Below are 13,316 nucleotides of genomic sequence, written 5' to 3'. Positions count from 1 at the left end.
GTCACACCTTGGCGATCTTGCTAGAGTCTGCCGACCTCTGAAAAACGCGTCTAAAATGCTGGTGCACGTCGAATACGGAATGGGTAAGTTTGGTATGCATGAATAGAATGCTAAAGTACGCTATCGTACGTCGTATTAAGTGGAGTACGTCTTTTAATTTTAAACGTGTTAAACATTTTACGATGAACTTGCCATATGCCTCACACGTTCCGCATGCGATGGGAATAAGTTGTACGCAGTAGCACAATATGCGATCGTTGACACGTCGACACACGTTACTTGTAAGGTACTCATAAGTCGAAACGCGTCAAGGAAATGGTTTGCGTCAGTGTTCCAGACTCCCTGTTTTTTTTTTGTTTTTTTTTTTCCCCTTCGGTATGACGGTGATGTTGACACTTCGATTTCTAGTGCGGTTATAATATTGTTGTGGTTACCAAATTCGCAAACCACCATTCAGGTCCCTTAGGTGAGATATCTCCGTAAGTATATGTGTAGTTAGGCCCAAACCCGTTGTCTAGTGGGAATACATGTCATTCATGCGTGCTGCGACTCTTCAGGATAGCTGTTTTTCTTTTACTATCTTTATTTTGGACCAACCGCCATGATTACCACCGCCAACCGCGTCTCAACAGTCGTCACAACATCAACCACCCACCACAACGCCGCTTCACCACAACAGCCACGACCTTTCCCGTCACACCTCGCAACCGTCGCATCGCCACCGTTCTTGCGCCGCTTGTGGGTACCGGTGTTGGACTCGTGCAGGGCGCGCGCCGAACAGCGTGTACAAAACCACGGATTTTCCGCTCCAAAAACGGATCAAAAACGACACACGCCCACTTTTGTTCCGTCCAATCGGTGAGCGAGGGGCGATTTGGCCCCGCCTCCAGGGCGTTGGAGGGCGATCGCTATATGCAAATTCATGGATCAAAATGCATTCACGCCCACTTTTTCTCGGGCCAATGGGGAGCGAGGTGAAAGGTCGAAGGCAGGGGGTCAAAGGCGAAGCCACGGGGCTGATATAAGCGGCCGCGTTCGTCAGTCGAGTCAGTTAAGACTTCGCAGTCAGTGGAGTTGGGAAGAAGGGTTGTTGGTCGTCGTCGTCGTCGTGTGCGTTGGAGTCGGAGCGAAGAGGACGGAGCTGTGGAGAGGCGGCGAAGGCAGACGAGGGGGTGCTCGCGTCGTGCCGGGAGCTGCACACCAGGGAGGCCGACGGCGCGACCTGGTCGAGGTGGAGACGCTCGTCGCGGGACTCGAGACAGAGTAAAAATCCTCCTTTCCCCGAGCATCAGCAACCCCCTCCTGTTTCCCCCCGCGCTGAGATAGTGCGACCAAGGGGGCCCCTTTTCCCACCCCCTACCAGACACTGTCCGCGAGGCCCGCGGAGTTGAGGCACCATCGCCGCTCCGCGTCTCATCATCAGACGGGTAGGCCCGACCCGGTCTCGGCCTCAGGCCCGCCTCATCCTTGAGGGTGTTCTTTTTCTTGGTTTTGGGTATGTGTTGTCGGCGCCGTCTGTGAAGTAGAATTGTATAAGTGTTGCCGTGTGCTCGGTAGTCGGTATTAGCTCTGCATTGTGTCTTCGCTTTTACATTTGCTTTTTGTGTAAAATTGAATTGTGTTTCTCTTCTTTTTCTATGTGCTTTTGGTGGAATTGTATATGTGTGCTTTCCGTTCATCGCGAATAAATGTGCTTTATTATTGAACTGTTCTCCCGCTTCGCTTCGTCTTTTCCTCTATTGAATCCCCATCTTACTTCACGTAAAGGGTTGGTAGTGGGCTGAATACGCCCGATAATTAATCGAACCGTCGAGGCCGACGATAACACCGCTCGGTTATCCCGATAGTATGGAACGGGTCACTTAAGTGGCCCGTGTCCGAAGTCGACCTGCGGCGAGGTGCGATCGCCCGGTCTACCCTCCGTGTGGGTACTTAGGTAGGTCGAATTTGGCGAGCAACCCTATCCCACGCGGGGGCTGATTGGCTCGATCGCGGTGAGACCGAAAGGTCCACCCGTGACTGGTTCCCGGCGTTAGTCCGAGAGGGTCACGACTGGATTGTCCGTCCGGTGGGCGACGTGCCGCGATTCGAGTTACGTGGCTGTCAGCACGCCGGCGGGCGCGAATCCGTAACAATATAATATAATTAATAGGCTGCCGCTCAACAATTTAAATCATAACCGCACTGTACACTGAACACCGTCATACCGAAGAAAAAAAAACCGGGAGTCTGGAACACTGACGCTAAACATTACCTTGACCTGTTTCGACTTATGAGTACCTTACAAGTAACATGTGTCAACGATCGCGTAACGTGCCTACGTTTCATTTCATTTCAAATTTCAAGCATGGAAAATTTGAGGACAACCGAAAAGTACAACGTTTAAAGCCAGCGTACTACGACGTATGGCAGTGTTTTTCAGCGTGCTGTCAATGTTATCAAAACTTACCCATAACGTATTCGACGTGTACCTGCGTTTTACACAAATTATCCAAAAATCGGCATAAGCTGGCTAAAACGTCAAGGTGTGACTGGGCCTTTAGGACCATACTCTGTACAGAGCATTGCTGCTGCCAAAGCAGTCTCCTTTGCTATTGGGCACAATCCTGGACAGGTTACCACTCCAACACAAGATACCAGCAAGCCAGCACTCATTTTGCCAATCTCAGAAGGATGACAGACAGTCAACCCCACCTGGTATTAATTCAACAGCAAGTGTGATTTGAACTCAGGATCTTAGGGTCCCAAGCCCAGCACCCTAACCATGAAGCCAACACCAGTTTTGTAGTCCATTCAGATTTACTTAATCATATTTAACTTTTCCTGATTATATTTATGTGATGGCAGACTCACATAGAGGTTGGAACACTCACCACTGAGCTATCGAAGTTTGAATCTCGACGCAAGTATAAGCTGTGATCCTGGGGATTTCACATGCAGGTGAGGAATCAATGTGTACGCCGCCCATCATCGGAAGGATGTCAAGTCGGTGGCATTGGTCATTGGTGGATGTTTGCCATCCCACAATGTGCCTTTCGCAAATCTTAGGCGAGCAAGTTATTGCCGGCATCCTGAACAAATTACAAATTCATGCCCTGACAGACTCCTGGGAAAGCAATGGCAAACAACCCAGCATAACCGTTGACAAGGGACTTCTTCGGCAGCACTAACGCTTTGTGGAGAGTATGGTACATTGAAGATTGTATTTATCACTTCCCAAACTTAAACTTTTGCGAAGTTTTCAGCTGCTTCCCCTATTCAGTCACAATCTATGGATGTTAACATGTGTTGTGTAAAACTACTCTCTGAAAACATTCTTTTCTTTTTTTTTCTTGTTTTGTAATTCCTGCTTTCTCTTCTCTATTTTCCAAATCATGTTCAACACCTACCCTCTCTTCCTATTCTTGTGACTTTCACCCCAGCTGGAATAAGAAAGGAAACCCAGAGCCATGGAACAAGTTGCCACCAAACTACCAGTATAAGGTTAGTGCATATTGTAGAGAAAGGTGTGAGTGGATCTTAACTAATACCTGTTTCAAGATGATACGCCAGCAGAAGATCCAGCACAAATCTTCCAGCCAAGCACCCCAATTATGGATATCAACTAATTCTTAGGACAGCCTGACAGGATTATGCAGATGCAATGCACTTACGTTTGAGCTGTCTCACCTGGGTTTGATTTTCAGCCCAGCTCTCAATTGTTGGATCGGTGCTTCGCGCGCAGGGTGTTGTTGCATTTACAAGTATGGACATGAACCTTGCTTGCTCGACTGTCTGCTCGGATTAGTTGGTGGATGTTAAAAATCCCATGGTATTTTTTTCTCAGAGTTGGCGAAGTATCAGCAGCACCCTGCACAAACTCCAAATTCCTGCCACCTTCAGTTGAACTATAGGCCTGGCCAGTCACTTCGTGAAAGACTTGAGCCAAATACTCCCTGGCAGACCCCAAAAGCAAAACATGATGGGAATAACCATCGGGTCATTAAATTTGTCATAGAACGTTTGTGCACAAAATATTGTATGCAAGTGTATGGGCAATTTTGTAGGATCAGCACAGGAAATCCTGAATCTATAGTATGATGTTGTCTGTCACTTCATTGTATCATGTGCTTTCTGATAATGGCTATGACTTCCTGACTTTCTACAAATCCTATCTTGGTGTTTGTCTTTCCTTCAGTTCTTGGCTGTCAAAACGGATTACAAGAACCTGAAAAAGGATCGACCAGATTTCTGAATGGGATAACCTTGAGGGAGAATACTTATCCCTTGTCGACAGAGATATGAGTCCAAGTCCAAGTCGGTCATTTCCTATCTTGAACCTTTCATCCACATTTTATTTAGGTTGTTTGAAGCACATCATCCTGAACAAATATTGACATTTCCACAACGCTTTGAACACAATCTTGTCTTTTTTTTTCTGCTTTCTCTTCACTATCTTACAAATTGTGTTGAAATCATATTTCCAAAATCTAGACTCCCCCTCCCCCCACCCCCTTACCTCCACTCTTTTGTTCCATTTTTGGAATAACTCTCTGGAGGCTGTTCAACCTGACTCTTCTCTCTATTGCTTCAAGTAGGCTGTGCACCATCTCCCCTGTCATCCCACATTCTTACCCTTGATCTTATTTTGTGCATTCAATAACCCTAATTAATCTCTCTCCTATTAATCTCTGTCTCTGTCTCTCTCTCTCTCTCTCTATCTCTATCTCTATCTCTATCTCTATCTCTCTCCATGGCAGCTTTAGATTGCTTCCCATGGTGATTATAATACCATTGCAACTTTTTAACTTGATAAATCCCACCGTTAAAAGTGTCTGCCAATGAAGACCAATACTACTTACTGAAGAAATACTATTTTTTGTTGTTACTTTAATGATGGATCTCACGTTAACATGTAGCCAACATTTTAACTCTGGCTGGATTTAAATAAACAAAACAAAACACATGGAAGAAAGTAAAGCACAAGCTGAGTTTTACTGGATCACAGCAATAACTGATGAGATTGTTCAGAAACCATAATGTTTATCAGAAATGGCTCGATGTATTGCTAAAGTATGCATGTTTGACAAATTAATGATTTGAGATCGATACAGAGCCTTTTTTGTTAAATCACAAAATGAGGATGTCTGTAATGATAATGTTTTACACCATAAAACATAACTTTAAAATGTGACTGCTGGTACCACATCTTGTGATGCAGGGTTCAAGAACTGTGGATAATGATATAAAATTATGTTACAATGGAATAAATGTCTTTAAATGTCAGTAATGTGTTTAAACACCATGATAACGAATGACTGCTGCAATCCTCCTCCTTATCCCCTGGAGAAACTGCGAGAGAGATTCCAAATGGAGTTGTTGCCATCCTTCATACAAAACAGCCTCCAAATGTGTGAGGGTCTGCACAGAAGAGTCTGTTTTCTTAAATATATGCCCCAGAATGTCCCAAATCAGGACTCCTTGTTGGCCAGAGTAATGTTTTGATGCCATCGTTTTACAAAGTTGGAAACTGCATGAGAACAGTGGGGTTTGGACATTGGTATCCATGAATATACAGATCTTGTGAGAAGTTAGTAGTTGTCACAATGTGGAACAATGACACAATCCAAAATATCCCTATAGTACTTTTCACCTTTCAAGGTACCCTGTGCAGTGACAACATCAAGATAACCGTAACATTCAGCGATTGCAGCCCCATATTATAACGGATCCACAACCAAATTGGACAGACTCTCCAATGTTCTTGAATGTATAAACTGTGTTTGGTTGCCACCAAATCTGAGATCTACCAACAGTGGTGTGCAGGAGAAATTGGCCCTCATCAGATCAATGGATCTTCCTCCAGGGTGCAACATTCCAGTAAAGACGAGCCCGGCACCATGCCAAGTGGGACTGCTTTTTGTTCTGCTTTGAGAAGAAGGCATATTTTCTGTCACTTGGCTTTGAAACATACAGTAAGTAGCTGGTTCTGGACAGTTCTCAGGGATAACCTCCGAGGGATATTCAATTCATACAGCAACACCTATCACTTTGCCATCACAGACAGGTCAGTGATCTCTCTGTTTTCTATCACTTCCTCTCTGGTCTTGCACACTCTGCTCTTGCTGTGCTTTGTCACCCCCATGTTTCTGCTGGGCGTACCCAGTTCACCATCAACCCCCTTCTGGTGAAACTACCTAAATCTAGGATCATTGCTCACCTCCACTCATTCATTCCTCTTTTTTCCCACTTGTGGAACAAACTTCCACATTCTCTTCAATCTCATGCCTCCCTCCAGGTCTTCAAGACAGCTATTCACCACCATCTCAGATCGTCCACAATCCAAAACCATGAACGATCACATGAGAAGCCTGCACGATGAAAACAACGAGGCAGTCCAGATAGAGGTGCATAGCTGGATGCGAAGTGTTCGAACGGACTTCTCCCACAGCGGGATTTTTCAGCTCGTGCAGTACTGGCAGAAATGCGTTGATCATTCTGGAGATTTTGTAGAAAAGTAATGTGACATGTTCAGTTACGATTGACAATATCAGTTTTCTTACGTGTCTGACAATATCAGACAATATCAGTGTGCAGTACCTTTGTTTTACTGAACAATAATCGTACTAATGACTTTCAGTATGGCACATATATACAGTCGATAAATGCCACAGCCAGCGATGAGCAGCGACGAGTCAGTCTGGCGATCACCAACCAAGTCGATTATTTTTCATCAGTGACAGGAACACGGCACCCAATTTTTAGTTGACATTGGAGCTGAGGTCAGCGTTTTACCCCCAGTGGATAGGGACAAATGTAAACCATCTACATTTTTCTCTCCAAGTTGTCAACAAATCCACCATTTCCACATACAGTGAACAATCGATAACTCTCAATCCTGGCTTGAGGCATGTTTATTGATCGATATTTATGATGCTAACTTACACATCCCTATCATCAGAGCTGATTTCTTGAAGCATTTTGGATTGTTAGTGGATGTCAAAACCAAAAGATTCTCGACTCTGCCACACATCTTTGTGTCAGTCATCACCTCCCACGTGCCTTCAGTCAGTCCAATGTTTGTCAAGTCCAACCACATAGCCAGTTATGATGCCATCCTTCAACAGTACCAAGGAATAACTCAGCCAACGTACAGTGAAGTGACGATTACACACTCCACTACTCACCACATTGACACGCATGTCCCTCCAGTTGCAGCTCAACCACATTGACTAGCTTCGGATTGTTAAGCAATTGCGAAAGCGGAGTTTGACCATATGCTTGAGTTGGGTATCATTCGACCTTCAAGCAGCAACTGGTCCTCACCTTTACATATGGTCTAGAAGAAGACGTCTGGCGATTGGAGGCCCTGTGGTGACTCCCACACACTGAACAGGAACACAGTACCATACTGTTACCCTGTACCACACCTGCAGGATTTTACGTCTCCACTCTGGGGAAAGTAAGTTTTCTCCAAGCTTGACTTAGTGAGAGCTTATCATCGGATTCCAGTCGAGCCGACTGATGTACACAAGACAGCCATTACCACTCCTTTTGTCCTTTTTGAGTTTGTGCGCATGCCGTTTGGGTTACACAATGCAGCACAAACTTTTCAGTGCTTCACTGATGAGGTCATCCAGGGTTTACCCCTCGTTTATGCCTACATTGATGATCTACTCATAGCCAGCGAGATGATGAAGTCGCATGAACAGCATTTGCAGCTTGTATTCACTTGCTTATCGCAGTATGGCGTCATCATAAATCCTGCCAAATGTCAGTTTGAGGTGTCCTCATTACAGTTTTTGGGGCACTTGATCGACGAGCATGGCATTCATCCACTGGCTGACAAGGTCAAGGCAATCTAGGATTATTTGCAGCCAACATCAGTGCGCAAGCTACGCGAGTTCCTGGGCATGGTGAAGTTCGACAGGAGATTCATCCCAAACTGTGCAGATACCCTTCATCCACTAACTGACCTCCACACACATCAGGGGAAGGAGCCAAAAACTTCTGGTTTGGTCTGATGAATGTGCTGCTGCTTTTACCACAGTTAAGTCTTTGCTAGCAGAGGCCACAATGCTTGTCCATCCTAAGTCAGATGCACCACTATGCATCATGGTGGACATGTCAGATGTGGCAGTTGGTGGAGTAGTCCAACAGCATGTAGAAGGGCAATGTGAGCCCATTTCCCTCTTTTCCAAAAGGTTGCTGCCAGCAGAGACAAGGTACAGCACCTTTAGTCACCAGTTGCTGGCAGTTTACCTCGCAATCCGCAATTTTCGCCACACATTTGAGGGTAGGCAGTTTTGTGTTTACACCGACCACAAGCCATTAATACATGCTTTCCAGGAAAAACCTAATCGCTATTCACCAAGAGTGGTCCGACACCTTGACTGTGTTTCTCAATTCACCATGGATATACGTCATGTGAGTGGTAAGGAGAATACTGCAGCTGATGCTCTCTTATAGCTTAATATCAACACCCTTGATACAACCACCTCCATCAATGTCAACAGGTTTGCCAAGGCACAGCAGGGGGACGAGGAAATTCAGCATCTCAGAGCCAGGTCCACATCGCTCAAATTCAGTGAAGTACCTCTCCCTATCTCTGAAGGCACTATTGTTTGTGACTTATCCAATGGCACTTCTCGTCCAAATGTTTTTGCTGAGTTCAGACAGGCTGTATTTGATACTCTGCATAATCCACCTCACCCAAGTATCAGGGCAGTGCAGCACCTTGTGACTCAACGTTTCGTCTGGTGTGCCATGAACCGCGATTTGGGAAACTGGTCCAGAGCCTGTTTACAGTGTCAACAAGTGAAAATACATCATCACACGGTAACACCATTCGGTTGGTTATGCATCTCCTGATGTCCGTTTTGACCATGTGCACATTGATTTAGTCGGTCCACTTCCACCATCTGGTGGCAACACATATCTGCTCATGTGCATTGACTGTTTTACTGGGTGGCCGGAAGCTATTCCAATACTGGATATAACGGCTGAGACCGTAGCCAAAGCTTTCCTTGCCAGATGGGTTGCAGTGTTTGGTGCCCCATCTATTATCAGCACTGACAGAGGACGACAGTTTGAGTCCACACTTTTCAAAATGGTGACCGAGTTACTTGGAACTAAACGCACCAGAACTACTTCTTACTGCCCCGCTGCAAACGGGCTTGTTGAATGGTTCCATCGACTGCTTAAGTCCTCACTCGGCGCACAAGCAGACCAATATCACTGAATGGAAAACCTACCGGTCGTGCTTTTGGACATTCGTGCCAAGGTGAAAGCTAATCTGGATTGCAGCGCAGCTGAGTTAATTTTTGGATCAACACTTCACCTTCCTGGGCAATTTGTTGCTCCGCCAAACATTCACACCAGTTTGGACCCGAGCAATTATGTAGACAGACGATGAAGGACAATGAGTGAGTTACATCACATCCCCATCAGAGCTCAGCACAGTTCCACACATCTGCCCAAATATATATTTGGCTTGTACCATGTTTTTGTACCTGAAGACACTGTCAGGGTTTCTCGGCAACCTCCCTACCATGGCCCCCTCCGAATCATTACTCGGAAGGACAAGGACTTCATCCTTCATTTTGATGGGAAGTCTGAAAGCTGCCTACTCTACATGGATAAAGAGTCCAATACAACTCATCCTACTGCTGTAGCAGAACAAACTCCATCTACATGGACTTCCACTGTTCCTATGAGCCGACACACAAAAGCACCGAGTTCACCCCATTGACATCTGTATCAACGCCTTTGCTACATCAGACTTGCGGAGAACTCATTCCAGCAGACATGTCCATTGGCCCAAGAGATTTGTGCATAAATTCAGTTTGATCTGACGTCTACATCATTATCTATCATCTCACTTTGATCATCGATCCAGGGGAGAGCTAATGTCATGACTCGTGTTTTTTTATTTCTATTTTTGATAATATTTGTGATGAAGCAAACATGTGAACATAAACAGCCAATCAGTGGAGGTTTTCCAGAGAGCCAAAAGACATTGAGGACACTGCAAGGTGGCCTTTGAAGAAAACTCATCATCACGACACGACAAATACTGTGCGCTTTTTCTCACAAGTCTTTTCTCATTCAGGAGTCACTCAGCACATCAATATTTAACAGTGACTTTTGTTTATAATGACTCTACAATAATAGTGACTCTACAATAAAATGTGGTGGGGAAGAAGAAGAGCACAAGGTCACGAGTGGCGAAACAGACTAATACAGCTTTCACTCTTGCAGCTCCAGGGGTCTCTTCCTGCTTCTGCCATCACTCAGTCTTTTATGTACTTGGGCCCATGCATCACCAATGCTGTGCCATGCCCCTCCTGTCTTACTCACCATTGGCTGTTGGCCCGATCTCGGGGCGGAGTGACCCCTCCATGACTCCCCCTCCCCCACCCCCCGATGTCCTGCGGTGATGTGAAACTGGTCGTGATGATGGAGTGGCTTTTCCAACCAATACTCGTGCTGCTGGCCGAGTGAAAAAAAAGAGACATTTAAGACTGACTACAGAGGGTAAAACAGTAAAAATGGGGTCAAAAGGGTTGATAATTTTAATCATCTCCATCAGCAGTAACTATTACATAATTAATGCGTTTCTCATATCATGATTAATTACTTCACACTTGCACTATTACATTTATTAATTATATAACTGCACCATACAAAACATTATGAACCCTGAAAAGCCATTTACACACACACACACACACACACACACACACACACACACACACACACACACACACACACACACACACACACACACACACACACACACACACACACACACACACACACACACACACGTTGTGCCTCTGGGGTTCAAGGCTTACCACGAGGGGAAGCACTCAGGTCTGTGCCGAACACCTAGTCCTGAGGCCACCAGGCACAGATAACTCCGTGCACTTGGAGGTTGCTCGGCAACCACGAACTCCGATTGGCATAGCCAATCCGGGCAGGGTTACACTATTTCACGTGATACCTTACCTGTGGACGGCTGACTAATTGAGGTCACGTGCCCTCAGCGCACACTCGGATTACTGCCGAGCATTACAGTGAGTGTGCGCTGGCTGACGAAGCAAATTATTGTGGTAGAATGTCCCGTCTAACCTTACTTGTGCACTCCATCAGACCAATAAAGGAATAGACAACCAAGACAGATTAGAAATAGCAACAAACAATTTTTTTTATTACAAACACACAAGCAAGCAATCATTCAACAGCAAGTATTTATAAGAACGAAAGCAAAAATGCACGTAAGAGCAGATTTAACCTGAAAACGTATTCTTCTTCAATCTTACTTAAACAAAAGACTTGGCCACCATTCACTCAGGGGTGAATAATAAAACAAGGACTTGAAAATAAAAGTAATGAATGGAAAAAGGGAAAGCAGTCTTTCCTTCTCTCCCTCACCTCATGCACGTATACAGGAGAATGCGGAGGAAAATGGAACATGGGTAGTGGCGATGTGATGCGATGGGGACACGCAGCCGTGTCCCTGAGGTGCCAGACCGAGAAGGCGAGTCCTCTCTGGCGTCCCAGATATGTGAGCTAGATATGCGACTCGCCCTCCTCTGCCTTAGATTCTTCCTCCTCGAGTCCCCGTCGATGAGGCGCCACCGTTTCTCTCCGTGGCTGACAGGATCGAGAGGGCAGGATGATGCTTGTGGAAGCAGTATTCTTTTACCACAGAAGCTCAACACCAACTGCTCATGAAACTTTATTTTCTTTACCCTCACACGTTTTTGTTCCTTCCCTCACAAGCCTTCTCAGTCTGTCAGTCTAATGCTCATGCGAGCTTCTCCCATTAGGTTCTCCTTTCTGCTTCCCTCAGCCTTCTGCGTACACCTTTTGCCTTCTTTTCTCCTCTCTGCCTTTTGCTTCTTCCTTTTCTGCTTTGTGAGCCGTCTGATCAGGAGCGCTATTCGTCCCTGCTCGTGCGAGCCCGTACCATGTGCTTCTCTGCCTTTCCGCATTCTGCCTTCTCTTCTGCTTTCCTCCACTTTCTCCCAAAAGTACATGGGGGTCCATGACGTCACTTGTGGAAAATGTCATGCCGTTCTGGGGGAACTTTCAGTGCTACCCCCATCCCGCCCTTTAAGTGCTCAAAGCCATGACGAGAGCCTCCGAACCCCCTCCTTTGCATGGAAAATGCCCAGTAGCACTGTTTTGCACTGTACCATGCCTGCGAGAAGCACCGTTCCTCGCAGGCCACGATGAGCACCAAGCACCATGAACATGCATTTTGGACGCGACACGAACGAGAGCACCCGATGGGTTACCAAGCAATGCGTGGATGGAGGGAACATGGAAAGGAACCCCGCATAACTCAGGGATGACCGAACAGCCGCAAAATTGAAGGTAAGACTGATGGGGTGAAGGAGGGACTGTTGAAAGCATGTTTAATGGAGGGGAGATTATTGGTGGACTGTTGAAATGGGCTGATGGGGGTAAAGGAGGGAAGATTTAAAGTAACCGAGGGGGGGGGGGTGAGAGACATTACACTGGAAAAATACAGCCTAACCAACACGTGCCCACCCCAAGCTGCCCTTTGGCAAGGGACAAAGGACTATCTATACAAAGACGAATGAAATAACTGATCCTCATGTCACCTACATGTCCATGTATGCTCTCCCCCTGAAGTAAGTTTTCCAAAACCATAACATTATATATATATATATATATATATATATATATATATATATATATATATATGGACTTTTTTCCCGATGGAATATCGAGGCTCATGGAAGAGTGAGATATTTTAGTACTCGTATATGAGTTTATGGAAGTGCTGATCTCTTGGCTCATGAAGCAAACAAACTTCATTCTTCTCAGTGAGCTATATGTTAAGAGTGATGTGAGGCTTATGGTGGAGACAAATCACTGGCAGGACAAAGACATAAGGTGACATCAGTGCATTTCTACATCTACATGAGAAAGACGTTGGTAGACAATGAAGGAGGAGGAGATTGGGACCATACTCTGTACAGAGCGTCGGTGCTGCTTAAGCAGTCTCCTTCGCCACTGGGCACAATCCTGGACGGGTCGCCACTCCGACACAGTATACCAGCAAGCTGGCACTCATCTTGCTGACCTCGGAAGGATGACAGGCCGAGTTAACCCCACCTGGTATTAATTCAACAGCTGAGCGGGATTTGAACCTCGGATCCAAAGCCCACCACTCTAACGATTAAGCCAACACTCGGCATTGACAATGAAGAACCACAATATTTTGGGGGATTTTAACCTGGCATCTCAGTACTATCATGTTTCAGGTGTGAATAACAAACATTCCCGTTTTTTTGCTTTAT

The 13,316-nt window shown here is 45.7% G+C and overlaps 1 protein-coding gene across 1 annotated transcript in view; it reads left to right on the top strand.

Moving 5' to 3' along the window:
• The window catches only part of COXFA4L2 (cytochrome c oxidase hypoxia associated subunit FA4L2), an 11,615-nt gene extending 6,442 nt beyond the window's left edge, over positions 1-5,173 (top strand). The window contains exons 3-4 of the mRNA XM_085852200.1: positions 3,423-3,483; positions 4,178-5,173. Coding sequence (XP_085708326.1) covers positions 3,423-3,483; positions 4,178-4,234 — 118 coding nt within the window. The 3' untranslated portion in view covers positions 4,235-5,173. The remainder of the gene's footprint in view (positions 1-3,422; positions 3,484-4,177) is intronic.
• Positions 5,174-13,316: the final 8,143 nt, after the last annotated feature.

This window comes from Eptatretus burgeri, chromosome 13, assembly GCF_056783735.1.
Source record: "Eptatretus burgeri isolate ZD-2024b chromosome 13, Ebu_testis_v1, whole genome shotgun sequence".
Classification (NCBI taxonomy): Eukaryota; Metazoa; Chordata; class Myxini; order Myxiniformes; family Myxinidae; genus Eptatretus; species Eptatretus burgeri.
Note: the sequence above shows the minus strand (reverse complement) of the source record. Positions and strands in the feature narration are given on the sequence as shown.